This window comes from Geotrypetes seraphini, chromosome 1, assembly GCF_902459505.1.
Source record: "Geotrypetes seraphini chromosome 1, aGeoSer1.1, whole genome shotgun sequence".
NCBI lineage: Eukaryota > Metazoa > Chordata > Amphibia > Gymnophiona > Dermophiidae > Geotrypetes > Geotrypetes seraphini.
In genome coordinates this window covers 148,424,086-148,451,975 of record NC_047084.1, presented here as the reverse complement: position 1 = coordinate 148,451,975, position 27,890 = coordinate 148,424,086, and the positions used below count along the sequence as shown (strand labels likewise).

Sequence of the window (27,890 nt, the reverse complement as noted above, 5' to 3'; positions counted from 1 at the left end):
ACCTCGGTTGGCCACTGTTGGCAACAGGTATCTGGGCTTGATGGGCCTTTAGTCTGTCCCAGTATGGCAGCTTTTATGTTCTTATGTGAGCTAAGTATAGGACAATCAAGCCATTGTGACATCACTGAGGAGGTTGGCTCTTATTGGTGGAATGAGGCATTATGACATCACAATCTCAGCTCTGCTTCCCAAAGACTGAAACTCTATTTCTATAGCACTACTAGACGTACACAGCACTGTATAGAGTCACAAAGAAGAAAACAGTCCCTGCTGAAAAGAGCTTACAATCTAGACAGACAAACAGGATGCCACAGATACAGTTAAGAGGAATGGTTAATCAGCTGGCTGGGTTGGAGGAAAAATGGGAGTACAGGACAATCAAGCCCTTCTGACATCACTGATGAGGTTGGCTCTTAGGCATTGGTGGAATGAGGCATCATGACATCACAATCTCAGCTCAGGAATGTTGCTAATATTTGAGTTTCTGCCAAGTACTTGGGACCTGGGTTGGCCATTGTTAGAAACAGGATACTGGGCTTGATGGGCCTTCAGTTTGCCCCAGTATGGCACTTCTTAAGTTCTTAAAAACAACATGGAAAGTCCCTGCATGCAATGGGGTAAAACCAGAATTTGATCATCTTATTCTGAATATCTGGAAATAGTTTTCACCTCACTACACAGGCTTCCACTGATAAATGTTTAATATTAAGCCATAAGCATTCTGTCTTCTCTTTCTGACTTCCCATTTATGCAAAGATATATTTTTTCTTTGGTATACAAAATATTTATGTGTATTCACAGCAAATTTAAAAAAAAAACTTATGTAATACTTTTTGAATTATACTGATTTGCATATGAATAAAAAACATTTAAGGGAATAAATTTTAAAAAACAGCATTGAAATGGGCACATAAAATTCTGAAAGTCACCCACTCTGGGGAGGGTTTCCTGCATAATTTCCTCTATTGAAAGTTAAAATTCAGTTTGAAGTGTTTGGTGCCTTGTTCTCAGAAATGCTCTTCTCTGTCTCGGGAGCAGCAAACTTTGAGTTCTCGGTGCGAGTGAGCGCACTAGCTGTTCTGCTGAGAGATTTTTGATCGGACAAGATTTTTGAAACTTGCCATAAAGGTTGCAAAGTCCTCTTCTTGAAATTGTTCACACTGTTTGCACTCTTTTGGCACAATCTGTGGAATGAAGAATGAAAATAAAAAGTGAGTGCACGATCGACGTTCATATACTGTACTACTAATAATACCCCCCATCCCTACCCTCCCACCCCACACAGACATACACTTTCACAAAACTACGCATAAGGTTTTTAGCACCTGGCAAAATGCCTCAATTAAGCTTATAACAAACCATTACATTACATTACATTACATTAGTGATTTTTATTCCGCTTGTGCCTTGCGGTTCAAAGCGGATTACATAAGAAGAGAGCTGGACATTTCCAGGAGGGTACATGACATTGGAGAATACAGATTGAGGTATAGACTAATGACAGAGAGAGTGTGTAGACATAATAACAATGGAAGATAAATCAGGTTACATTACTATACATATCAAATATTCTGTTTCCATACGTTGGTAGGCAATCGGTTTCGGTAGGGTGAATTGGTTCCAGGGAATTTTTTTTTTTTTTTTTTTTTATATGTGTATTTTTTGTCGATTGATGGTGTGGTGCCAGGGAGTGATCAAACCTGGTTGGTGGAAGAGGAGAGGGAGATTAGGTAGATTGTAAATACTTTTTGAAGAGCAGCGTTTTGATTTCTTTACGGAATGCTTTGAAGTCAGATGTTGAGGTTAACAATCTAGTGATGGAGGGTTCGAGTTTTGCTGCATGCGTTGCTATGAGGTTATCATAAAGCTTTTTTCGATGAGTGCCATTGAGTGGTGGATATGCGAATGGTGTCAGTGTTCTTCTTATTCTGGGTGGAAGGTTACGTTTTAGGCGATCGTTTAGATAGGCAGGTGCGGTACCGTTGAAAACTTTGAAGATTAGACAGTACAGTTTGAATTGAATTCTGGCTTTAATTGGTAGCCAATGAGAGTCTAGGTAGGCGTTGGTGATGTGGTCATATTTTCCGAGGGAGTAGATTAGTCTGAGAGCTGTGTTCTGAACGGTCTGTAGTTTTTTGATCATGTTTGTAGGGCATGGTAGATATAGGATATTGCAGTAGTCCACAAGACCTAGTACCAGGGATTGTACAATGATCCTGTAATGTTCTTTGTCAAAGTATTTCCTTATTTTTCTTAGGTTGCGCATTGTGAAGAATGCTTTTTGGGTAGTTTTGTTGATTTGAGTCTGCATAGTGCAGCATCTGTCTATCAGCACTCCCAGGATTTTGAGGGAGGATTGGATTGGGTATTTGATTGCTTTAATTTCCAGGTCTGTTATGGATGGGTTTTTGTCCGTTTCGAGCATTAAGAATTTGGTTTTGTCCGAGTTTAGTTTTAATTTGTGGTTTGTCATCCATTTTTCTACTTCGTTCAGTATTGATTCCAGGTGTCCTTTGAGGTGTGGTCTTGGGTTTCGAAGGGGAGGAGAATAGTTATGTCGTCTGCGTAGCTGAATGATGTTACATTTAGGTTGTCAAGAGTGGTACCAAGGGAGGAGATGTAGAGATTGAATAGAATGGGTGAAAGTGGAGATCCCTGCGGGACTCCGCATGGATTTGACCATGGGTTAGATTTCATATCGTTTATCTTAACTCTGTACGTTCTTGTTTTAAGGAATCCTTGGAACCAGTTGTAAACCACCCCTGAGATTCCTATTGCATCAAGTATCTGGAGTAGTATGGTATGATCAACTAGATCGAAGGCGGCGGAAAGATCTAGTTGGATAATTAGGATCCTGTGTCCTTTACTGAGGTGTTGTCGGGCTATGTCCAGTAGTGTTGCTAGTAGAGTTTCCGTGCTGTGGTAAGATCTAAATCCTGATTGGGATGGGTGAAGTATATTGTGGTCAGCTAGGTAGTTGGTGAGGTATTGAGCCACAAGTCCTTCAATCAGCTTGACATATAATGGGATCGAAGCGATAGGTCTATAGTTGGTAGGTGTGTCTACTGGACCTTTTTGGTCTTTCAGTAAGGGTGTTATTATGATCTCTCCAAGATCTTGTGGAAATTGGCCTTCTATGAGAGTGCTTTGTATCCACTGCGTGAGGCTGGTTTTGAATTTGTGGGAGGCATTTGTGAGTAGATACGATGGGCAGTAGTTCAAGTCGCATGAGGTGTGGCTGTATTTTTTATATAGTCGGTTCAAATCAGGCCATTGTAGAGTTGGGAAGGTGGTCCATGTTCTGTCTGCAGTTACGGCTTCTTCCATTGTGGGGGTTGTTATTAACTCGTTGAGTGTGGTAGTTAAGTTGTTGAAGGTTGTTCTGATTTTGATGATCTTGAGTTTGATGTAACACCTCTTCTTAAAAATGCACACTGGCTTCCAGTTATTCATAGAATTACGTATAAACTTTGTATAATTACCTTCAAAACCCTCTATAATAAGACTCCTGCTTTCTTATTTAAATTATTAATTCCTTATGCTGTAAAGAGAATTTTAAGATCTAATGAACAAAACCTATTGACTATTCCTTCGTTGAAAATTATAAATACAAGACGACAATTTATTTTTTCAGTTACTGCTCCACATTTTCTTCCTATATTTTTAAGGGAAGAACAGGAATTCGGAAAATTTAAAAGTAACTTAAAAACATTTCTTTTCAAGGATGCCTTTGAAAACTAATTTTAATATCCTACAACCCCATTAAATTATATCTTGTTATTTTGTTAACCTTCTGTATTTTTCCCTTAATATTTTCTCTTTACTTTAAAGATTTGTATTTCATTCCTCCTTACCTAATGTTATGAGTATGTTAAATTGATTGTAATTCTGTTCTTTTTTTAAGTTATTTTTTTTTATTTTTTATTTACTGTATTGTTACCCAACAAATGTAATTTTAAACTGTACATCGCTTAGAAGTATGATTAAGCGATTAATCAAAGAACCTATTAAACTTGAACTGTGTGACCCTTGGAACAACACAGAGCATTCAGCGTGCCAGCCCACAAGAAAGCCTCTTGCGCGGTTTTGTAAAAGGGGGAAGGGGATAATTATTTCGATAGTGCAACTAGATTTATGCAGGATTGTGCACAAACGTAAGAGACAGTCCCTGCGAATCTAGACTAGGGAGAGGCATTTGTTAGCTCTCATCCAGTTTGTTTGGTGGGTGTTTTGTGGTTTTTTTTTTAAATAAAAATCTTTATTCATTTTTAAAACTTACAATAAGTGTGTCAACAAGTAATAACATTTTAACTTAAATACAACACTGGACAAATGCAAGGTCATGCATATAGGGAAAAAGAACCCGTTGTTCAACTACAAATTGGGGGGGATATTGTTGGGAGACAGCAGACTTGAGAGAGACTTGGGTGTGCTGGTGGATGCATCACTGAAGCCATCTGCACAGTGCGCAGCAGCCTCGAAAAAAGCCAACAGGATGCTGGGCATCATAAAGAGGGGCATAACAACCAGGACGCGGGAAGTCATCATGCCATTGTATCGAGCGATGGTGCGTCCACATCTGGAATACTGCGTTCAGTATTGGTCGCCGCACCTCAAGAAGGACATGGCGGTACTTGAGAGAGTCCAAAGGAGAGCAACGAAAATGGTAAAAGGGCTGGAACACTGCCCATACGCCGAGAGGTTGGATAGGCTGGGGCTCTTCTCTCTGGAAAAAAGGAGGCTCAGGGGAGATATGATAGAGACCTTCAAGATCATGAGGGGCATAGAGAGGGTGGATAGGGACAGATTCTTCAGACTGAAGGGGACAACAGGTACGAGGGGGCATTCGGAGAAACTGAAGGGAGACAGGTTCAAAACAAACGCAAGGAAGTTTTTTTTCACCCAAAGGGTCGTGGACACTTGGAATGCGCTACCGGAGGAAGTGATCAGGCAGAGTACGGTACAGGGATTCAAACAGGGATTGGACGGATTCCTGAAGGATAAAGGGATCGTGGGATACTGAGGGAGGAGCTGGGATGTAACACAAATATAGAAAGCTAACCAGGTAATAAGTATAGAAACCAAACCAGGTCGTGCATGTGCAAGACTGGAGGGTTAGGACTTCGATAGGAAGACAGGACTTAAATGAGAAACCAAGGTGGCAAGGGAGCCCCCTCTGGTGATACAGACAGGTCGTGACCTGTTTGGGCCGCCGCAGGAGCAGACTGCTGGGCGGGATGGACCTGTGGTCTGACCCGGCAGAGGCACTGCTTATGTTCTTATGTTCTTATGTTCTTAATATTCTGCAATAATCCATTTTTTAAAAACTCATCCCCCCCTCCCATTCCAAATCAATTTTTAAATCACATAAATTCTTTCTTAACATTCCTTATAATTATACAAAGATCAGAATCAACCCCTCCCCCCATCCAGTTTGTTAATCCGTCTTTGAAAAATCAGTGATTTAACACATGTTAACTTGTGAATTAATGAGCATTAAGGAGGAAATTCAGTAAACAGCGTTGAAACTTGAGCACCCAAAACATTCAGTAAAGGGCGAGTGCCTTATATAGAATAATGGTTTAGCGCAGATCCCAGGCCTAGCTTTTGGGTGGTTGGACTGGTTCATAGACAACGGCGCGAAAGACAAAAGCGCGCGCCGACAATTGAGCGCAGAGCGCGCCACCGCGCCGCTCTAAATTACAGTTTTTAGGGGCTCCGACGGGGGGTTTTGTTGGGCAACCCCCCCCAGTTTACTTAATAGACATCGCGCCGGCGTTATGGGGGGTTTAGGGGGTTGTAACCCTCCACATTTTACTGTAAACTTTACTTTTTCCCTAAAAACAGGGAAAAAGTGAAGTTTTCAGTAAAATGTGGGGGGTTACAACCCCCCACAATGCCCCCACAACGCGGCGCGATGTCTATTAAGTAAAGTGGGGGGGTTCCCCCCACGCCCCCTCGTTGGAGCACTAAAAACAGTAATTTAGAGCGGCGTGGCGGTGCACACTGCGCTCAATTGTCTGGGCGTGCCTTTGTCCCGGCGCGCTTTTGACTTGACACCGTTGGACTTGCTCCTGTTGAAATCTGGTGTAAATGCAGACACCCAAGTTAGGTACGGTTAAGCAGTATTCTGTAATTCTGCATGAAACTTTCTGGAACGCCCCCTTTTCAGATACGCACCATGGGAGTTAGGCGTGCCTTATAGGATAGCGTGCAGACAGATAAGAATAGCCGAACTGGGCCAGACCAATGGGCCATCCAGCCCCAGCATCCCGTCCCCATGGAGGCCAGTCCAAGTCACACGTACCTGGTCAAAACTCATACAGTAGCAGCATTCCATTCTACTGATCCAGGGTAAGCAGTGGTTTCGCCATGTCTGTCCCAACAGCAATGGACTTTTCCTTCAGGAACTTGTCCGAACCTTTTTTTAAACCAACACTTCTCCCTCGTCATTCGCGGGGGATACGGGCAGAGCCGGACCGCGAATGTCGAAAAACCGCGATTATCCGGCTCTGACCCACCCCCACCTCCATGCCGCCTTCCGGCCTTACCTGGTGGTCTAGAGGGTTTTCGGGGCAGGAGCAATCTTCCTACGCTCCTGCCCCGTGCAGATCACCATCAGGAAATGGCTGTAGGGAGTTCCGACGTAGTCTCGAGAGACTACGGGAACTCCCAGCAGCCGGCGATCTGCACGGGGCAGGAGCGTAGGAAGATCGCTCCTGCCCCAAAATCCCTCTAGACCACCAGGTAAGGCCGGGAAGGCGGCAGGGAGGAAAAACGATGGATTTTTTTTTACATTAACACTTTTTTAAATTTTCCCCCTCTCCAGAAAAAAAAATCGTGATTATATGAAACCGCGAATGGGGAGGGGGAAGTGTACATTAATCGCTCTTACCGCCATCATCTGGCAACTCATTCCAGAGCTCAGCTATTCTCTGAGTGAAAAATATTTCCTCCTATTGGTTTTAAAAGTATTACTCTAACTTCATCGAGTGTTGCCTAGTCTTTGTAAATCGTGATGCAGTAAAAGAAACAAATAAACAAACAAACAAAAAAAAAAAAAAAATCGACCCAGGATTTTGTAGACTTCAATCATATCTCCCCCTCAGCCGTCTCTTTTCCACGCTGAAGAGCCCTAACCTCTTTAGTCTTTCTTTATCCCCCTTTATCATCTTGGTCACTCTTCTTTGAACCTTTTATAACATCAATATAACTTAAATATTCATGGTTCAGAGCTCATTATTCAATTTATTTGTGCATGCATCTTGAAAATGCACCCAAAATTGGACGTACATTTTTGGGCAAATTCATATACTTCCCCCTCCCTATTCGCGGTGTTAGCTATTGCGGTTTCGACTATTTGTGTTTTTTGCCCCCCCTTCCCTATTCGCGGTGTTAGCTATAGCGGTTTCGACTATTTGTGTTTTTTGCCCCCCCCCCCCCCACACCTAGAGAATTGCTCAGAGGCAGCCCGCATCAACCAGAACCGGTCCCGGGACTTGGATCAGGGCAAGGAGGAGAAGGCGATTGGAGGAGGAGGAGGGGACGATCGGAGGAGGAGGAGGGGGCGATCGGAGGAGGATGAGGCAATTGGAGGCGAGCAGCTGCCTCAGGAGCACAGTCCTCAGCCGTGGATGCAGCTCCAGCGACAACTTCATGCACAGACCTTACCTGGTGGTCTAGCGGTGACACGGGGCAGGAGCGATCTTCCTACACTCTTGCCTTGTGCAGAGCCGCGCTATGAGTTCCCGTGGTCCCACATCACCGCTAAACCACCAGGTAAGGTCCGGGGGTGGGTCAGAGACGGCCCAAAAGTTATTTGCGAATTTTCCTTATTCGTGGGCCAGCTCTGCCAATAACCCCCGCGAATACGGAGGGAGGAGTGTATATAGAATCGAGGGGTAAGTCAATTAGGGTATGTTAAAAAATTTTTATAAATGAATATATGAAACAAACAAAAAACTCAGGGGAAAAGCCCAATAACACTGCACAACAATTTTTTGGTTAAGTCTTGATTCCTGAAAAGTTTTTGGTGATTATGACAGGTACCAACTTGGTATGCTCAAATATGGTTTTGGTTTTACTGCATCACGTAAGAACTATGAGAAATAGACATTTTTATGTTTACTGACAATAAAATATATAGTCAAGTTTACGTTTCGCACAAGCGACTAAATGAAACAGAATTAAAAGTGTTTTGCTCCCGAGTTTCTTTTATATTCAGTGTCTGGTGCATCACGTTGTAGCATCCAACAATAGTCGGCAAGCATTGACGGATTCCAATTGCCCTGGTATCGTTTCTCCATCGTAGCTATGTCTTGATGAAACCTTTCACCGTGCTCGTCACTCACAGCACCGAGATTTGCGGGGAAGAAGTCCAAGTGTGAATGGAGGAAATGAATCTTGAGTGACATATTGCACTTCATTCTCTTGTATGCTTTGAGAAGTTTGTCTACCAGCTGAATGTAGTTTGGGGCTCTGTAATTGCCCAGAAAATTGTCAACAACGTCTTTCAAGGCTTTCCAGCCAATTTTTTTCCGGCCCAACTAACAGATCTTCAAATCGCTTGTCACTCATAACATGTCTGATCTGGGGGCCAACAAAAATACCCTCTTTGATCTTGGCATCAGTTATTCTTGGGAACATCTGTCTTAAATAACGAAAACCTTCCCCTTCCTTGTTCATTGCTTTCACAAAATTCTTCATGAGTCCCAGTTTAATGTGAAGAGGAGGCAAAAATATCTTTGTCGGGTCAACAAGCGATTCATGTGCTACATTTTTCTGTCCTGGAACTAACTTTTTACGGAGTGGCCAGTTCTTTCTAGAATAGTGCGACTCTCTGTCTCGGCTGTCCCATTCGCAGATCAAACAGCAGTACTTTGTATAGCCAAGCTGCAGTCCTAGTAACAGAGCAACGACTTTGAGGTCTCCACAGATATTCCAGTTATACCTGGTATACTGGACATACTTTAGTAACATTTCCATATTCTCATATGTTTCTTTCATATGTGCTGCATAGCCAACAGGTACTGAAGGATAAACGTTGCCATTGTGCAACAGAACAGCTTTCAGGCTTAACATTGACGAATCAATGAAAAGACGCCACTCTTCCGGGTTGTGATCACAACCAAAGACCGAGAACAATCCTTCAATGTCACAACAGAAACAGAGACTGTCGACTTGTGCAAAAAATTTGGTTATATCATGATGCCGGTCTCGAAACACAGAAATTTTCGTACCTGGTGATAGCAAACACCATTCCTGCAGTCTCGAACCTAGCAGCTCAGCTTTTGCTTTTGACAGACCCAAATCTCTGACCAAATCGTTCAATTCGGACTGTGTTATCAGATGTGGATCGCCTGATGAGGATGGTTCAAAATCCGGGTCAATGTCACTGTTAGAACCCTGCACTGCAGTTTCTTCATCTGGTTCGTCTAAGGTCCAATCCTCTGGTGGTTTCGGAACTGGAAGACTGTCATCATGTGGCATGGGTCTCATTGCTGAAGGCAGATTAGGATATTCAATTGACTTCTTGTTTTTGGCAGAGAAACCAGACACATTAGTCAAACAGAAATAACAGTCCGTCACATGGTCTTTCTGTTCTCGCCATATCATCGGAACAGCAAATGGCATCGTCTTTCGAGTACCTCTGAGCCAGGCTCTCAGACTAACAGCACATGTCGCACAGCAAATGTGAGGCGCCCATTGCTTGTCTTGATCACCTATTTTGCAGCCAAAATACAGATGATAGGCTTTCTTTACAAGGGCAGTCATCGAACGTCTCTGAGGCGTAAGTGTATATTCCCCACAGATATAGCAGAATGTGTCGCGGCTGTTACGACACCGACGAGACATATTGCCCGACACCAAAACGTCTATAGCATCAAGCTTACTTACTGTTATATTGCTACAGCTACTATACTACTATACTTTACTATACTGATACTATATACACACACGGACTATCTATATTAACCAAATGAGCAGGATCGGTGTATGGAAGCCACCATTATAGCATGGTGAGACAGCGCAAGCTCGTTCAGACCTGCCCAGACATGCCCAGGATGTCATCTTCCATAAAACAGCTTCCAACCTGGCTAGATTTTATGCATGGACATACCCAGGCGGCACAAACCGTTGTTGATAAGACACTTATGGGAGAAAAAATTGTTTGCATCCAAATATAAGAAAAAATCACGACAAAATTGAAGATTTCTCTGAAATGGTACGTGATGGGTAATTTTTGATGTAATATTCATGATCAGCACCCAAAATTCTATAAGAAACACCCAGCAGTGTTCAGGAAGCAAAAACTTTGTTGTGCAGTGTAATCCATAATCGAACAAAAAGTATTTACAACTGTGCACTTTCCTTCCCTTAACATGAATATTAAAATTTGATGCATATGCTTATAACAAAGTTTCAAAGCGAATTACAAATATATTTTTAAAAAGGGGTAACAAAAACATTTTTGCGCATACCTTTACAAAGACAAACAGACTTACAGACAACGATGGGAAAGGGGGTGGAACTACATAATTTTTAGAAAAAGACAACGTTGTAGGATCACATAATGGGAGGAGGCTATAAAGCAGGAAAAGAATGCTAAACACAGGACGTCTGCAGAGATGCGTTCGAGTAGTGAGTTTTAATTTCCGAAAGCATCTTTATAAAAAAAATGGGTTTCAAAAAATCTTTTAAACTTATCTAGAGCAACTTCTCCTCTGATAGATCCGGGCAGTGGGTTCCATAATCGGGGCGCTGCTACGGAAAATATTTCTGCTTGTCTCGTGCCGATAACTTTTAGAGGATGGTACAGAAAATAGATTTTGGTCATTGGACCGCAGAGTTCTGGACGGAGTGTAAGGAATCAGTAACCTGTCTAGGAAGGAAGGAAGATTAGCTTGGCGGATCTTAAATGAAAGTAATGCTATTTTATAGGTGATGCATTGGGGTATTGGCAGCCAATGAGCATTTATTAAAAGAGGTGTTAAGTGGTCATACTTTTTTGAATTTGTTATGATTTTTATTGCAGCTTTTTGGATACATTGAAGTCTCCTTATTTGTTTTTGGTTGATGCCTTTTAGCAGAGAATTGCAGTAATCAAGATTTGAAATAACAAGGGAGTGAATAAGTATATTGAGTTCTGACGGTTTCAGTACTTTTGCTAGTGCCCTGATCATGCGCAATTTGTAGAAGCAGCTTTTTACTGTTTGGCTTATGTGGTCTTAGTATGTTAGTTTGTGATCTAAAATGACCCCAAGGATTTTTATGCTTGTGACTTGTTGTAGGGGAATATTGTCGATCTTAACTGGCTCTTGTAGATTCAGATCTTCCTTCCAGAGAAAAATAATAATCTGGGACTTGTCACTATTAAGGGCCAAAATATTTAGCCTCAACCATTGGTTGATTTGATCTAATTTTCCATTTATATCATGAATTTTGTTTGGATCCTCAGTGTTACGTGGACATAGAAGTTGGACATCATCCGCATAAGCATATGGGGTGAATTCAATAGATTGGGCCAGTGTTATTAATGGAGCAAAAAATATGTTGAAAAGAAGCAGCAAGAGTATAGATCTCTGGGGGGATTCAATAATTATAAGGGACGGTATTAATGGAGCAATTTTCAAAAGTACCCATTAAAGAGTGACACAGTATTCATTACTGTGGTAACAGGTGCAACTTAAACAAGTTGCATGGTATTACTGCGGTAGAGTAGACCGTTCCTTGGTAGTTCCATGGAAATGGAGACCGCTGCCATGGTAATACTGTGGCAATGAGAACACTTGGAGGCCCTCCCCAAACTCACCTTTTAACAAGCCTCGTAGTCTAGTGGTCTCTTTGGGGGCAGAAAAGAACCCAACTCTTTCCTGCCCCTGCCACCAATATAGCTGCCAAGATTTTCAAGATGGCTGCCGAAGCTTCATGTGGTAGCTTCGCGAGACTTCTAAGTCTCATGAGGCTGCTGCATGAAGTCTTCACAGCAATCTTGAAAATCTTCAAAGTGGCAGCAGGGGAAAGAAAGAGTTGGGTTCTTTCCTGCCCCCAAAGAAGTCACTAGATCACCAGGGATGTTAAAGTAGGATGGGGGGGTCAGGTTGGTAGGAGGGAGGGAGGAAGGAATGGATGGCAGAGCAGGGAGAGAGGAAGGGAGGGCAGAGCACAGTAGGAAGGGAGGGATGCCTGCCAGCTAGCCTGCCTGTCTGCCAGCCAGCAAGCCAGAGCATGGAGGAGGAGAGGAGAGAGATGCCAGCGGGGAGGGAAGGAGACAGAGATGCCAGGGTGGATGGAAGGGAAGGGAATACGAGACAAATGCCGGGGGGGGGGGGGTAAGAAAAGAAAAGAATAGAGGGAAGACAGAGCATGGGGGGGAGGGGATGGAGACAAAGAGAGGAGAGAGAAAATGGTCAGGGTATGAAGATGAAATGAATTATGTAGAAAGGAGAGAAGGGACACAGGCTGGATGGAAGGGGGAGAGGGTAGACCGATTATTAAAAGGACATCAAAAGAGGAAAAATGCCATATGGAAGGAAAAGAGAGGGCAGACAGATGGAACGGACAGAGAGAGCACACAGACAGGGAGACAGAGAGAGCACACAGTGAATGGAAGGGAGAGACAGGACAGATACTGCATGGAAAGAAGAGAGTGAAAAGAAGATGAGGAAAGCAGAAACCAGAGATGACACAGGGTAGAAAAAGATTTTTTTTATTGCTTTAGAACAAAGTAGTATTGTAGCTGCAGTGGTGTAGTAAGGAGGGCAAGGGGCAAGGTATGCCAGCAATCCGGAAAAAAACCAGTTTCACTTCCCACTGTTGTTCTTCCCCCCCTCTGGGAAGTTTATGTAGTGTAACTAAAATCCAGATCCGTGACCCCGCCCCCCAGTTCTACCTGAGTCACGCCCTGTTCTGCCCCCCAGCCCCGCCTCCTCAACCTGTTCACTTGTCAGGAGGGCATCTGCGCATGCGCTGGTGTGACGCGAAGACATCACACGCAGGCGCATGACATCGCCGAGTTGCATCCACATACAAAGTTCTGGGTTCTGAAAAGCCATCCGGACCACCCGGACGCGGCTTCTAAAAGGAGGACATGTCCGAGGAAATCCGGACGTCTGTTAACCCTCGCTTGACACGCCTTTTTCAGGGCTTCTTCATTCTTGTTTCATGTAAAGATTGTAAGTGCTTTAATGGAATTATTGTTAACTAGTCTTTACATTAACGGGTGCTAGAATAGATGTGTCTGTCTGTCTGTGTTTCTTTATGTCTCTCTCCTTGGCCGCTGTCTGTATCCTTCTGTCTCCCCCCTCCCCCCCCGAGCAAAGCTGTCTGCCCCCAGCACCCACCTCCCCCCCAAATGTCTCTCCATGGCCCTCTTCTGTCTTCCCCCCAGAGCCAAGCTGTCTGTCCCCAGCACACCTCCCCCTAAAGCAGCCCCCTTTCCCTATCTCTCCATGGCCCCTTCTGTCTCCCCCAGCACACCCCTCCCCCCAAAGCAGCCCCCTTTCCCTCTCCCTGTCTCTCCATGGCCCCTTCTGTCTTCCCCCCCAGAGCAAAGCTGTTTGCCCCAAGCACACACCCCCTTTCCCTCTCCCGCTGACTCTCTCTCTGGCCCCCTTTCTCTGTCTATCTTTCTGTCCCTCTCCCTGCCCCTTTCTTTTTTTCTGTCTCCCTATCTCCGCTGTCTGTCTGTCATTTTTCCCCATTTCCCTATGCAGCAGCAACAACATTTCCCTCCAGAAGCAGTAGCAGCATTTTCCCCCACCCCCCTTTCCCTTCTCTTCCCTGCTCCGTTCGGCCCCTCCCCCTTCTTTTACTGCCGTTGTCCTGCTCCATCCGGCCTGCTCCTGACCCTCCCACCGCCGACAAACCTCGGGGCTCCAGCCGCATAGGCAGCACTTTAAACACACTGCTTCACGGCTTTCTACTGCCGATTTCCTCTGCCGCGTCTGTCTCCGATGATGTCATCAGAGACGCGGCTGAGGAAATCAGCAGAGAAGGGCGCGAAGCAGCGTGTTTATAGTGCTGCCTATGCCGCTGGAGCCGGGAGGTTTGTGGAGGGTGAACGGCCGGAGCGGGGCTGCTGTCCACTGGTGCTGCCTACTCCGCTGAAGCCGGGAGGTTTGTAGAGTCGCGCGCCTTCAGCCCCCGCATGCGCCGTGAGGTTAGAATGTTGCCACAGAAGCACACCTCACGGCGCCACACCGCACGAATTTTCAAGAGCGCATGCGCGCTCTAGCGTTTATTATTATTGATGTTATTTTCTTTCATGCATTATTCTATAGTGTTCTTAAAGAAATTAATTAAAAAGTTGAAATGAAGGACATTTTCACATGTGGGCTCTGCACCTCTTTTCAAATGAGAAGTGGAAGTCTAAGGGCTCCTTTTATTAAGGCGCGCAAGCGGTTTTAACGCACACACAAGATTAGCGCGTGCTAGAAAAATTACCGCTAGCGCGCGGGGCAATTTAGCGCGCGTTAAGGCCCTAACGCACCTTTGTAAAAGGAGCCCTAAGTATACCTTTCCCTTGAATATAGTCCTTGACAACCAATATACACTAACACGCCGGGACTTATAAATTATATTTCAATAGCTCTAAATAACAATATACAGTTTCAACAACAAGAGAGACATATAGCTACAAACTATTCAATTGAACAAATATTTAATCATTTATTATAATTTTATATTGCACCATCATCTTTTAAAAAATTGTATATTATCATTTCATATAATCCATACATACAATCAACCTCCAATCACCTCCCCACAGTGAAGAAGACTACGCATTTAAAACAGCATTTCATTGATAAAATTAACATTTCATGAATTTTAATTGATTTGGGTAATTGGGTGGGGAGGTGATTGGAGGTTTATTGTATGTATGCATTATATGAAATGATAATATACAATTTTTTTTTTTTTTAAATGATGGTGCAATATAAAATGATAATAAATGATTAAATATTTATTAAATAAAATAGTTTGTAGTTATAGGTCTCTTTTGTTGTTGAAATTGAATGTGGTCCTGAGAATAAAGGAATGCCGTGATTTTCACCTGCTTTTTGTGAGAGTAATTTTTTCTATCAATATCAAGCACGTACATTTGAAAATATCTTAAGAGAATTCTATGCCACCGGGATACTCTCTCTCCCCCCCCCCCCCCCCTATCTTTTATATCGAGTTTTGTCTCTGCTATTTCTCTTTGGCTATGCATAGGATTTCCCCGGACATGTCCGGGGGTCCGGACGGCTTTTCAAAACCCGGCACTTTGTTCGTGTTTTGAAAAGCTTCCCCCCAAATTGTGTCGGGCAAGAGGGTGTCAGGTCAAAAGCGCGCCGGGAAAAAGGCGCGAGCAGACAACTGAGCGCAGCGCGGAGGTGCGCGCCGAAGAAAAAGACTGTTTTTAGGGGCTATGACGAGGGGTGTGGGGGGTGAACCCCCCACTTTACTTAATACAGATCGCGCTGCGCTGTGGGGGCGTTGGGGGGGTTTGGGGGGTTGTAACCTTCCACATTTTACTGAAAACTTAACTTTTTCCCTGTTTTTAAGGAAAAAGTTACGTTTTCACTAAAATGGGGGGGTTACAACCCCCAAAACCCCCCCCCAACGTCGCCGCAATATGTATTAAGTAAAGTGGGGGGTCCCCAACAAAAACCCCCGTCGCAGCCCCTAAAAACAGTATTTTTCTTCGGCGCGCGCCTCCATCTTGCGCTCAGTTGTCGGCACGCACCTTTGTCTTCCGCGTTACTGTCTATGAACCGGGCAAGAGGGCATCCGCGGATGCCACGTGATGATGTCATGTGCAAGCTCATGTGTGCATGACGCAAATCGCATCGCATGCGCGCGTGCCCTCCTGCCCAACCGGAGCAAGCAGTGGGGGCGGGGCTAGGGGGGATTAGGAGCAGGACTGGGGCGTAACAGGGCAGGGATGGGCGGGCCTAGGGGGTCTGGATTTTATGAATGCAAATTCTGGCCATGCAGTCAGTCTCTCTCTGGTTCCAGGAGGCTCTAAGCCTGAGAGATTTTTAAAATCCCTTTACTTTGTCTCTGAAGGGCAGATACACAAAGGGGTCCTTTTATCAAGCTGCGGTAAGGGTTTAACGCCGTGCGTTAAACCGCCTGCCGTGCAAGCCGCTAACGCCTGCATTGAGCAGGCGGTAGTTTTTTTAGCCGGCCGCAGGGTTAGCGCTTGATGAAATGTCCGACGCGCTAACCCCGCTAGCGCGGCTTGATAAAAGGAGCCCAAAGTCTACAAATTTTAGTTAGACTGTTTTTAGCCAGCCTAATTGAAACATTATTTTGAGGGCAATGCACAGAGACTTTTGGCCACTGCTTTACCATGCATGGAAGCAGTGACCGAAAGTTCTATGCTAATGAGCTGACTGGTATTTAAAGGAGCCCATTAGCAATTCCCTCTAATGCTCAGAAAAAGAGCACAGGGAAACCCCCTGTCCTAATGGCTGAAAGCTTACAACAGCTCTGAGCTCTGAGCTAACTTTCCTTTTAAGTGCCTGCGCTCCGATTTGCTTGGGCGGCAGCCATCCCTTACCCCCAAACCCAATCTTAAAAATTCCCCACTGGTCCGTTGGACTCCCCGACCCCCCATCCAACCTTGAGAATTTCCCTGGTGGTCCAGTACACCCTTCCGATCCTCCCTATCAATCTGACCCACACCAGGCTGGTCTGGGACCTCTAACAAACGCATTGCCCTGGTAGCCTGGTAAAATCCCTCCCTTTCCCTCATTTCATACCTTTAGTTCAGGGATCTCAAAGTCCCTCCTTGAGGGCCGCAATCCAGTCGGGTTTTCAGGATTTCCCCAATAAATATGCATGAGAACTATGTGCATGCACTGCTTTCAATGCATATTCATTGGGGAAATCCTGAAAACCAGACTGGATTGCGGCCCTCAAGGAGGGACTTTGAGATCCCTGCTTTAGTTGGAGGCAGGAGGAAAGTCTCCGCTCTCCTGTGGCTCCTGGGCCCACCCTCATCAATCCTTTGTGTGCTTTAACATTGTTAAATTAATATTTTATCTAGGTGTTGTTTTCAAATTTTGTTGCCTCACGACTGGTCTTGCCACTGGGTATCACATGAGAATGATCTAAAGCAGGGGTGTCAAAGTCCCTCCTCGAGGGCCGCAATCCAGTCGGGTTTTCAGGATTTCCCCAATGAATATGTATGAGATCTATTTGCATGCACTGCTTTCATTGTATGCTAATAGCTCTCATGCATAATTGGGGAAATCCTGAAAACCCGACTGGATTGCGGCCCTCGAGGAGGGACTTTGACACCCCTGATCTAAAGAAAGCAACCCTTGTCAATCTGTCTTGAAAAGCCAACATTCCATTATAATGGATTGCCACAGAAACAAAACTTACGTTATAGGGTAAATCATCCAGCCTTAGGTTTGTGTTCACAAACTTGACATACTGAGATGTCTCATTTTGCTGGTCCTCACCTTCATAAACAATTACCTTCAGCTCCTCAAGGAAGCAACGCAGCACCGATTCAAAGCAAGCGTCCTGAAAAGCAAGCAGTCTTTTTAAAGGCTTACGCACTGTAACGAAACAATGAATTGTTTCCAAACCAAATACATCAGTTCCTTTACATTTTTGTTTCTTTTCCTTTGGAAGAAAGTTATATTCTCTGAATACTGTCCGGGTGATATTTACAGGCACATATCTAGTTAACGGGTGCTGCTAACTGGATGCGTTGACGAGAGGGCTATTCGATGCATACTGCCGCTGAATATTCCCTCTGACCATCTTGGCACTATCCAGACAGTCCATGGGCAGAGCTTGGGTGGATATGGAGGATTATCTGGTTAATAGCAATATTTAAACCACTAACCAAATAGCTGTCTAACTTTGGCCGATTAGCAGTTTGAATATTGCCACTAACAGTATTAGTCAATGCTGACTAATAGATATTCAGTGCTGGCCACTATCCGGATATCAGCAATGAATAGTCCAGTCCTTGTTTTACCCAAAGCAGTTGGATTTTAAAAAAATGCTGACTGCTGCAGGCTGAATTTTGGACCTTGAAACATAGAAACATAGAAATAGACGGCAGATAAGGGCCACGGCCCATCTAGTCTGCCCACCCCAATACCCTCCCCTATCTTTCTCTGTGAATAGATCCCACGTGTCTATCCCATTTGGCCTTAAAATCAGGCACGCTGCTGGCCTCAATAACCTGAAGTGGAAGACTATTCCAGCGATCAACCACCCTTTCAGTGAAAAAGAATTTCCTGGTGTCCCCGTGCAGTTTCCCGCCCCTGATTTTCCACGGATGCCCCCTTGTTGCCGCGGGACTCTTGAAAAAGAAGATATCTTCTTCCACCTCGATGCGGCCTGTGAGATACTTGAATGTCTCGATCATGTAACCCCTCTCTCTGCGTTCCTCGAGTGAGTACAGCTGCAACTTATCCAGCCGTTCCTCGTATGGGAGATCCTTGGAGGATTTTTTTTTAAGTACAGGAAATAATCCCCGAGTTGTACAAAAGAAATACAAAAGTTACTGCCTAAATATTTTCAAGATTCCATTACATAACATAAAACTCATTTCTATACCACAAATACTGCTAAGTTCTATGGCGGTTCACAAAAGATAGAGAATACAGATGAATACGGCGAAAAGATATCCAATTTCCAAAAGAGTCAATATAAAAGATGCGTTTTTAAAGCATCTCGAAACTGTTGGTAAGAATTAGAGGATGTAAATAAGTAATTCAGATCCTTAGCCCGTAAAGCCACTTGAAAAACCAACAGACGCTCTTGAAATTTTTTTAAATTTATAACCCTTAGCAGAGAGAAATCTTGAAAATCTGACCAGGCTGTGGACCTCGAGGATCAGAGTTGCCCACCCTTGCTTTAAAAATTCCCTAAACTTCTGTTCAGAAAGGTGTCACAAAAATTACTTTATATGGAATGAGCTCCAATAGATTCAATTAGGGGTATGGATTTTATAGGTACTTAGGGTTACCAAATAGCTCCAGAAAAAGAAGGATGGTTTGAGACATCCAGCTTTTACTTACATTGCTTTTAATGGAAGTAAAACCCGGTTACTTTTAAACAAAGAAATATGAAGGCAGATAAGGGCCAAATGGCCCATCTAGACTGCCCATCCACAGTACACTTCCCCCTCCCCGTTCGCGGTTTCTCCATTTGCGGTTTCATATAATCGCAATTTTTTTCTGGGAAGGGGGAAAATAAAAAAGCAGTCTTAATTTTAAAATAACCCATATTTTTTTCCTCCCTGCCGCCTTCCCGGCTTTATCTGGTGGTCTAGACGGCTTTCGGGACAGGAGTGATCTTCCTATGCTCCTGCCCCATGCAGATCGCCATGAGGAAATGGCTGCTGTGAGTTCTCGTAGTCTCTCGAGACTATGTTGGGAACTCCCTACAGCCATTTCCTCGTGGCGATCTGCACGGAGCAGGAGCTTAGGAAGATCGCTCCTGCCCCGAAAGCCCTCTAGACCACCAGGTAAGGCCGGAAAGGCGGCAGGGAGGTGGGGGTGGGTCAGAGCCGGATAATCGCGGTTTTTCGCCATTCACGGTCCGGCTCTGCCCGTATCCCCCACGAATGAGGAGGGAGAAGTGTAACCATTATCTCTTTCTCTCTCTGAGAGATCCCACGTGCCTATCCCAGGCCCTCTTGAATTCAGACATAGTCTCTGTCTCCACCATCTCCATGCATCTATCACCCTTTCCGTAAAAAAGTATTTCCTCAGATTACTCTGGAGCCTATCACCTCTTAACTTCATCCTATGCCCTCTTATTCCAGAGCTTCCTTTCAAATGAAAGAGACTCGACTCAGGCGCATTAACATTACATTTCTATCATATCTCCCCTCTCCCGCCTTTCCTTCAAAGTATACAGATTGAGATCTTTAATAATAATAATAACAGTTTATATACCGCAGGACCGTGAAGTTCTATGCAATTTACAATGATTAAAAGGTATTACAGATCGAGTGGAATAAACAAAGTTCAGAGTTGGTGAATAACAGTTCTAAAGATCATTTGTTGAGGACTAAGATTGTATAGGTCAGTTACCTAAGTACTTCAGGAACAGATGTGTTTTTAGGCGTTTCCTGAATTCCCTATAAGTAGTAGGCACGAGCAGTTGTTCCAGGTCTTTACCCCATAATGCTGCTTGATGTGAGAAAAGATGTTGGTGATGACTTTTAAATTTACAACCTCTAACCGGTGGAGAAACAAAGTTCGGATGTGAGGTTCTCCTGAATCTGTTGGCTGTGAAGGCGAAAAGGTCTGTTATATATTTAGGGGCTAAGCCGTAAATTACCTTGAAGCAAAAACAACCAAACTTGAATTTCACACGTGCCTCCATCGGCAGCCAGTGCAGAAGTTGATAGGAAGGTGTCACGTGATCAAACTTCTTCAGTCCACAAACTAACCTAACCGCTGCATTTTGTTCCAGTTGCAATCGTCGCATGTTCTTCTGGGAGAACATGCGGCGATTTAAGTCTGTTCCCGTATGCCTTATGATGAAGATCACATACCATTTTAGTAGCCTTCCTCTGGACTAACTCCATCCTTTTTATATCTTTTTGAAAGTGCGGCCTCCAGAATTGTATACAATATTCTAAGTGAGGTCTCACCAGAGTCTTATATAGGGGCATCAATACCTCCTTTTTCCTACTGGCCATACCTCTCCCTATGCAACCTAGCATCCTTCTAGCTTTCACCATCACCTTTTCAACCTGTTTGGCCACCTTAAGATCATCACCTACAATCCCACTCAAGTCCCGCTCTTCCGTTGTGCAAATAAGTTCTTCACCTCCTAAACTGTACCGTTCCCTCGGGTTTTTGCAGCCCAAATGCATGACCTTGTATTTGTTAGCATTAAATTTTAGCTGCCAAATTTCAGACCCTTCTTCAAGCTTCGCCAGGTCTTGCTTCATGATATTCACACCATCCGGCGTGTCTACTTTATTGCAGGTTTTGACATCATCCGTAAAGAGGCAAATCTTACCTGACAACCCTTCAGCAATATCGTTTATAAAAATGTTAAAAAGAACAGGCCCATGAACGGAACCTCGAGGCACACTACTAGTAACATCCCTTTCCTCAGAGTGATCTCCATTGATCACTACCCTCTGTCGCCTTCCACTCAACCAGTTCTTGACCCAGCCCGTCACTTTGGGACCCATCCCAAGGGCACTCGGTTTATTTATCAGAACACTGTCAAAGGTTTTGCTAAAATCTAAATACACCACATCTAGCGCACATCCTCTATCCAATTCTCTGGTCACCCAGTCAAAGAAATTGATCAAATTTGTCTGACAAGACCTACCTCTAGTGAATACATGTTGCCTCCAGTCCTGTAATCCACAGAATTCCAGAAATTTGACCATTCTCTGTTATAAAAGCGTTTCCATTAATTTGCTTACCATAGAAGTCAGACTTATGGCCTATAATTCCCTACTTCTTCCTTACTTCCACTTTTGTGGAGAGGGATCACATCTGCCCTTCTCCACTCCTCCAGTACCATTCCCAACTCTATAGACTCATTGAAAAGGTCAGTCAGCGGAGCTATCAGAACTTCCCTAAGTTCCTTCAGCATCCTCAGATGTACATCTGGCCCCATCGCTTTGTCTACCTTTATTTTAGCTAGCTACTCATGAACACAACCCTCTGAAAATCGATCAGGGTCTATTACTCCTACATCCCTATTCACGTTTGTCTTCTGCGGTCCCACTCTTGGCGCTTCAGCCGTGAACAAAGAACAGAAATATTTATTAAGCAATTCAGCATTTTCTTTATCAGCTTCTACATATTCCTCCCCTTCACCTTTGAGTCTCACAATGCCACTTTTGCACTTCTTCCTATCATTAATATATCTAAAAAATGTCTTGACTCCCCGTTTTACTGTCAGCTATTTTTTTCTTCCATTTGCATCTTTGTTTTCCTGACTACACGACCAGCCTCTATTAACTTTTCCAGATATTTTTGCCTGTCTTCCTCTTTCTGCGATCTTTTGTAGCTTATAAAAGCTAACCTCTTATTCCTTACCTTACTACTTTTGATAACTAAAACGGCCTTCTTTTCCTCTTACTTTTACTTACTTGCCTAACAAAAAGGTTTGTCACCCTTACAATCGCTCCTTTCAGTTTTGCCCACCGCATTTCCACTCCTTCCAGACGTTCCTACCCAGACAACAATTCCTTGACGTAAACCCCCATCCAAACAGTTAGTTTTTTAAAAGTCTAGAGCCTTTGCTTTTGAATGAGCCCTCTCTATCCCCATCTTAATATTAAACTGTACCATGCAGTGATCACTGGATGCCAGATGATCACCCATTGCAACATCAGAAACACTTTCCCCGTTAGTAAGCACTAAGTTCAGTATGACCCCCATCCCGTGTGAGTTCCATTACCAACTGCTGGAACAGTTCTCCTTGTAGAGAATCCAGAATCTCCCTACTTCTAGAAGACCCCGCAACAGGGATACCCCAATCAACATCTGGCATGTTAAAATCACCTATTAGCAAGACTTCCCCTTCTTTAGAGATATTCTGAATGTCTACTATTAAATCTCTATCTACTTCTTCCGTCTGTGAAGGAGGCCTGTATATCACACCAATGTAAATGTATTCACCATTCCCTCTTTCCAAATTGAACCACAGTGCCTCTTCTTTGCCTTGCAGATCCTGCAATTGTGTGGCTTTAATATGATTTTTAACAAATAATGCTACTCCCCCTCCTTTTCTTCCTACCCTGTCTTTCCTAACTGATTATAGCCCGGTATAACTACATCCCAGTACTTCCATAGCTTTTCAGTGATTTTGGTTAATCTGGCATATTAGTTGGACCGAGCTTTGTTTTATCCCAGACCTATCATCTGTGAACATATACGTCACAGTGACCCCTGATGCAGGCGTTCCTCAGACACCGAAACACAGTGCTGTGTCGGGTCCACAGCTTCTGCTTGTGTCCTTTTCTGAAATAAACAAGTTGGTTTTACATCAGTGATCTTCAGTGGAGTGTTCATTGTCCATTCCCACTTCCTTTTGTACTGTTTTACACCCCTGGGTTCTCTGTCCTGTTGGAATTTTTGGTGTTTACTATAACTACATCCCAGTCATGGTTCTCTGTGAACCATGTCTATGTGATCGCCACTATATCCAACTCCTCTTCTTCCATCACAGCTTCTTGATCCAGAATCTTGTTTCCCTTACTTCGAGCATTAGTATATACTGCTTTCCAGACATTGTCCCCTTTTTCCATCCATTTAGAGGTATACTCACCTGGGAGCTCTGATCACCCTGCCCCATCACTTCTAGTTTAAAGCCCTCTTCAGTAGATTAGCCAGCCTGCCGGCAAAGACACTTCTTTCCTTCTTTGATAGATGTAGACCTTCCCTGCTCAGAAGCCTTTGGAAAATCATCCCATGGTCCAGGAAGCCAAAACACTCTCAATGACACCATCCACGTAGCGACTCATTCATCTCCAGGATGCGAGCTTCTCTGCCCTGGCCTTTACCCTCGACAGGGAGAATGGACGAGAATACCACCTGTGCACCTGACTGCTTCACCTTCTCTCGAAGAGCCACAAAGTCACTTTTGACACGTTCACAGGGGTACCTAGCAGTATCGTTAGTGCCAATGTGGAAGAGCAGCATCCGATAGTAGTCATCAGGCTTGATGAGTCTTGGCAAGCTCTCTGTAAAATCTTGGATTTTGGCAACAGGCAGACAGCATACTTCTCGTGACATCATGTCTGGTCTACAGATGGACGCTTCTGTACCCCAAAGAAGGAAATCGCCAACCACCACTACCTTACGCCTCCTAGTGGTCACAGATCCAGTAATTTGGAGGATCTCAAGCTTTGGTCCTTCCTCTCCTTGGGATGCTCTCATCTCCTCCACTTCCAGGACAGCATACCGGTTCTTCAGTTCAAGGGGGGGGGGAGTCACAGTACCAATCTTGCAGGGTTCCGTAATCTGAGTCCAGCTAACTTCCCTCAGCACAGCCCCTTCTTCCCCACTTCTGGAAGTATTTTACGCCTCATGAACCATTTCGTCAATGCACCTCTCATTCTCATGGATGCTTCTCAGTCTTGCCACCTCCTCTCTCTTACTTCCTTCATGAGGGATTCAAGCTGAAGACAGATTGTACATGGAACTACTCCCTCTGCCTGGGTAACATTTTCTGTCTGCACAGAGACAGAAGCTGTAACCTGAGCAGCAGCTTTGGTGATGTGATGTTTCCCAGCCTTAGGGCTCCATTTACTAAGCTGCGGTAGCGTTTTTAGCGTGCGCTAACCCCAGCGCTACGTGGAAAAACTAACGCCAGCTCAATGGAGGCGTTATCATCTAGCGCGCATGCTAAAACCGCTAGCGCAGCTTAGTAAAAGGAGCCCTTATTGTGGTGCAGAGGTACTTACACCTGGAAGAAAAAAAAGAAAGGGCAGAAAAATTCTACCAAAGTAATTCCCTGTTCCTGGTTGGCTGGAGAGCCTATAAATCAAAAAAGCTCTGCCTTGGGGTGGGTGGGAGGGAATTAAATTAACAGTAGTTAAGGTTGCTGTGAAAACTATCTTTAATGCAGATCCTCTACAAGCTCTCTCTTAGAACCAGGCTTACCGAGGGTTAGGCACTAGGCCAGCATTCCTTCCCTCAAGGGTCACCTGTGGAATCTGATCTCTTAAGAAAGTCCTCAGAGTTCAGCCTTCCAAGTTTATTAAGATTTGATATAACGCTTAAAAATTTTCAAAGCGGTGTACATTACATTAAAAAAGTATAAAAGTTGGGAAAATATCATAAATGCTTAAAAACAAATTGAAATATAAAGGAGAGATAGAACTACAATCATTTATAGGAAAGAGGGAGAAAGGGATAGTAATCAGTGGTCTGGGGCGGAAAGGATATCATATGTCATATGCGTCCTTAAAAAAAAGTTTTTAGAACATAAGAATTGCCACTGGTCCATCGTGCCCAGCAATCCACTCACGCGGTGGCCTTCTGGTCAAAGACCAGTGCCCTAACTGAGACTAGCCTTACTTGCGTAAATTCTGGTTCACCAGGAACTTGTCTAACTTTGTCTTGAATCCCTGGAAGGTGTTTTCCCCTATGACAGACTCCGGAAGAGCGTTCCAGTTTTCTATCACTCTCTGGGTGAAGAAGAACTTCCTTACGTTTGTACGGAATCTATCCCCTTTCAATTTTAGAGAGTGCCCTCTCGTTCTCCCTATCTTGGAGAGGGTGAACAACCTGTCTTTATCTACTAAGTCTATTCCCTTCAGTACCTTGAATATTTCAATCATGTCCCCTCTCAATCTCCTCTGTTCGAGGGAGAAGAGGCCCAGTTTCTCTAATCTTTCGCTGTACGGGTGGTTGATCGCTGGAATAGTCTTCCACTGCAGGTGATTGAGGCCAGCAGCGTGCCTGATTTTAAGGCCAAATGGGATCGACACATGGGATCTATTCACAGGGCAAAGATAGGGGAGGGTCATTAGGGTGGTCAGACTGGATGGGCCGTGGCCCTTATCTGCCGTCTATTTCTATATTTCTACGGAAACTCCTCCAGCCCCTTAACCATCTTAGTCGCTCTTCTCTGGACCCTTTCAAATAGTACCGGGGAGACCAAGAGGGGAAATTATCATGCATGGAGGTAAGCCTCGAAGACGTTCTCAGGCAGATAGATAGATTAAGAACGGACAAAGCTCCGGGCCCAGACGGGATCCACCCGAGAATACTAAAAGAGCTCAGAGATGAAACAGCAGAGTTACTGCAGCATATTTGCAACCTGTCCTTGAGAACAGGGATAATCCCGGAGGACTGGAAAATAGCGAATGTTACACCGATCTTCAAAAAAGGATCGAGAGGCGACCCGGGAAACTACAGACCGGTGAGCTTAACCTCTGTTCCGGGGAAGATGGTCGAATCAATGATCAGGGAAGGTATCAATGAGCATATAGAAAAAAATAATCTGATGAGATCAAGCCAGCATGGTTTCTGTAAAGGCCGATCATGCCAAACAAATCTACTGCATTTCTTTGAGGGGATAAGTAAGCAATTGGACCAAGGTGACCCAGTAGACATTATATATCTAGATTTCCAAAAAGCCTTCGACAAGGTGCCCCATGAACGCTTACTGAAGAAACTGTGGAGTCACAGGGTGGAAGGGAACGTGTACAGATGGATCAAAAATTGGCTGGCGGACAGGAAACAGAGGGTAGGAGTAAAGGGGCACTACTCTGACTGGATAGGGGTCACAAGTGGTGTTCCGCAAGGGTCAGTGCTGGGACCATTGCTGTTCAATATATTTATTAATGATCTAGAAACGGGGACAAAGTGCGAAGTTATCAAGTTCGCGGATGACACAAAACTCTCCAGCAGGGCCAGAACTGTTGAGGAATGCAAAGAACTGCAGAGCGACCTGAACAAACTGAGTGAGTGGGCAAAAAAATGGCAGATGAGCTTCAATGTGGAGAAATGTAAGGTATTGCACATAGGGAAGGGGAACTCCATGTACAGCTATACGATGGGAGGGAGGGTACTCGGGGGAAGCAGCCAAGAAAAAGATCTGGGGGTATTGGTGGATAACACAATGAAGCAGGCGGCACAATGTGCAGCGGCCTCAAAAAAAGCGAACAGAATGTTGGGCATTATCAAAAAAGGTATCACTACCAGAACAAAAGAAGTTATCCTGCCACTGTATCGAGCAATGGTGCGCCCACATCTGGAATACTGCGTCCAATACTGGTCGCCATACCTCAAGAAGGACATGGCAATACTCGAGAGGGTCCAGAGGAGGGCAACGAGGATGATAAAGGGTATGGAGAACCTTTCATATGCCGAACGGTTGGACAGGCTGGGGCTCTTTACCCTGGAGAAGCGGAGACTGAGAGGGGACATGATAGAAACTTATAAAATCATGAAAGGCATAGAGAAGGTGGAGAGGGACAGATTCTTTAGACTAGCAGGGACAACTAAAACAAGAGGTCATTCAGAAAAACTGAGAGGAGACAGATTCATAACGAATGCAAGGAGGTTCTTCTTCACTCAGAGGGTGGTGGACACCTGGAACGCTCTTCCCGGAGAGGTGATAGGACAGAGTACAATTCTGGGGTTCAAAAAGGGACTGGATGATTTCCTGGAAGCAAAGGGAATAACAGGGTACAGATAGAGGTTTACCTTACAGGACATTGAGCGAATAGGGTATGGATATTTTAGGTTAGGTAGGGAACACTTTCAGGTCATGGACCTGGGGGGCCGCCGCGGGAGCGGACTGCCGGGCACGATGGACCCCTGGTCTGACCCGGCAGAGGCAACGCTTATGTTCTTATGTTCTTCTTCATGTTTTCTTCTTCTCTTAGATAGAGTGGTAATGAGCTCCTTTGCTCCAGGTCTTTCTTGTTCTTTCTCTATTTCCTCTGCTCTCCTGTCCCCCGCCACACTCAGATCTGGTGTCTGTCCACCATCCCCGCCTGTGCGCTCAGCATCTGTCTACCTCATCACCATCCCCGTTGCTGGTCTTCCATATATTGTGGTGAGTCACGTTAGAGGCAGCGCTGAAATCTGTTCCCTGTCCGGCAGGGCCTTTCCTCTGCTGCGTCCCACTCGCAGGAAGTTGCATCAGAGAGGTGGAATGAGGCAGAGGAAAGGTACTACCAGACAGAGAGCGGCCATCAGCGTATATTAGTGACAGAAAAAGAAACACAGATGGGATAGTACGCCTTATGAAACCCGACGGGAACTATGTAGAATCGGACTCTGATAAAGCCAAACTTTCAAATGAATACTTCTCCTCAGTCTTCACTTGCGAGGCGCCGGGATCCGGCACTCAGCTGCAAACAAGGGAAAGCTCGGAAGACCCATTTCGAAATTTCGGGTTTACGTCCAGCAGTGTCTACTATGAGCTAT

General features: G+C 44.5%; 1 protein-coding gene across 6 annotated transcripts in view; it reads right to left on the bottom strand.

The window, feature by feature from the left end:
• Window positions 1–683: 683 nt before the first annotated feature.
• Window positions 684–27,890, bottom strand: part of IL15 (interleukin 15) — a 305,681-nt gene continuing 278,474 nt past the window's right edge. For 5 of the 6 annotated variants that reach the window (XM_033939835.1, XM_033939828.1, XM_033939818.1 and 2 more), the window contains 2 exons: window positions 17,380–17,523; window positions 684–1,184 (listed from right to left, as the gene is read on the bottom strand). In XM_033939835.1, the coding sequence (XP_033795726.1) occupies window positions 1,071–1,184; window positions 17,380–17,523 (258 nt within the window). In that variant the 3' untranslated portion in view covers window positions 684–1,070. The remainder of the gene's footprint in view (window positions 1,185–17,379; window positions 17,524–27,890) is intronic. The other variant, XM_033939841.1, reaches the window with a different exon arrangement.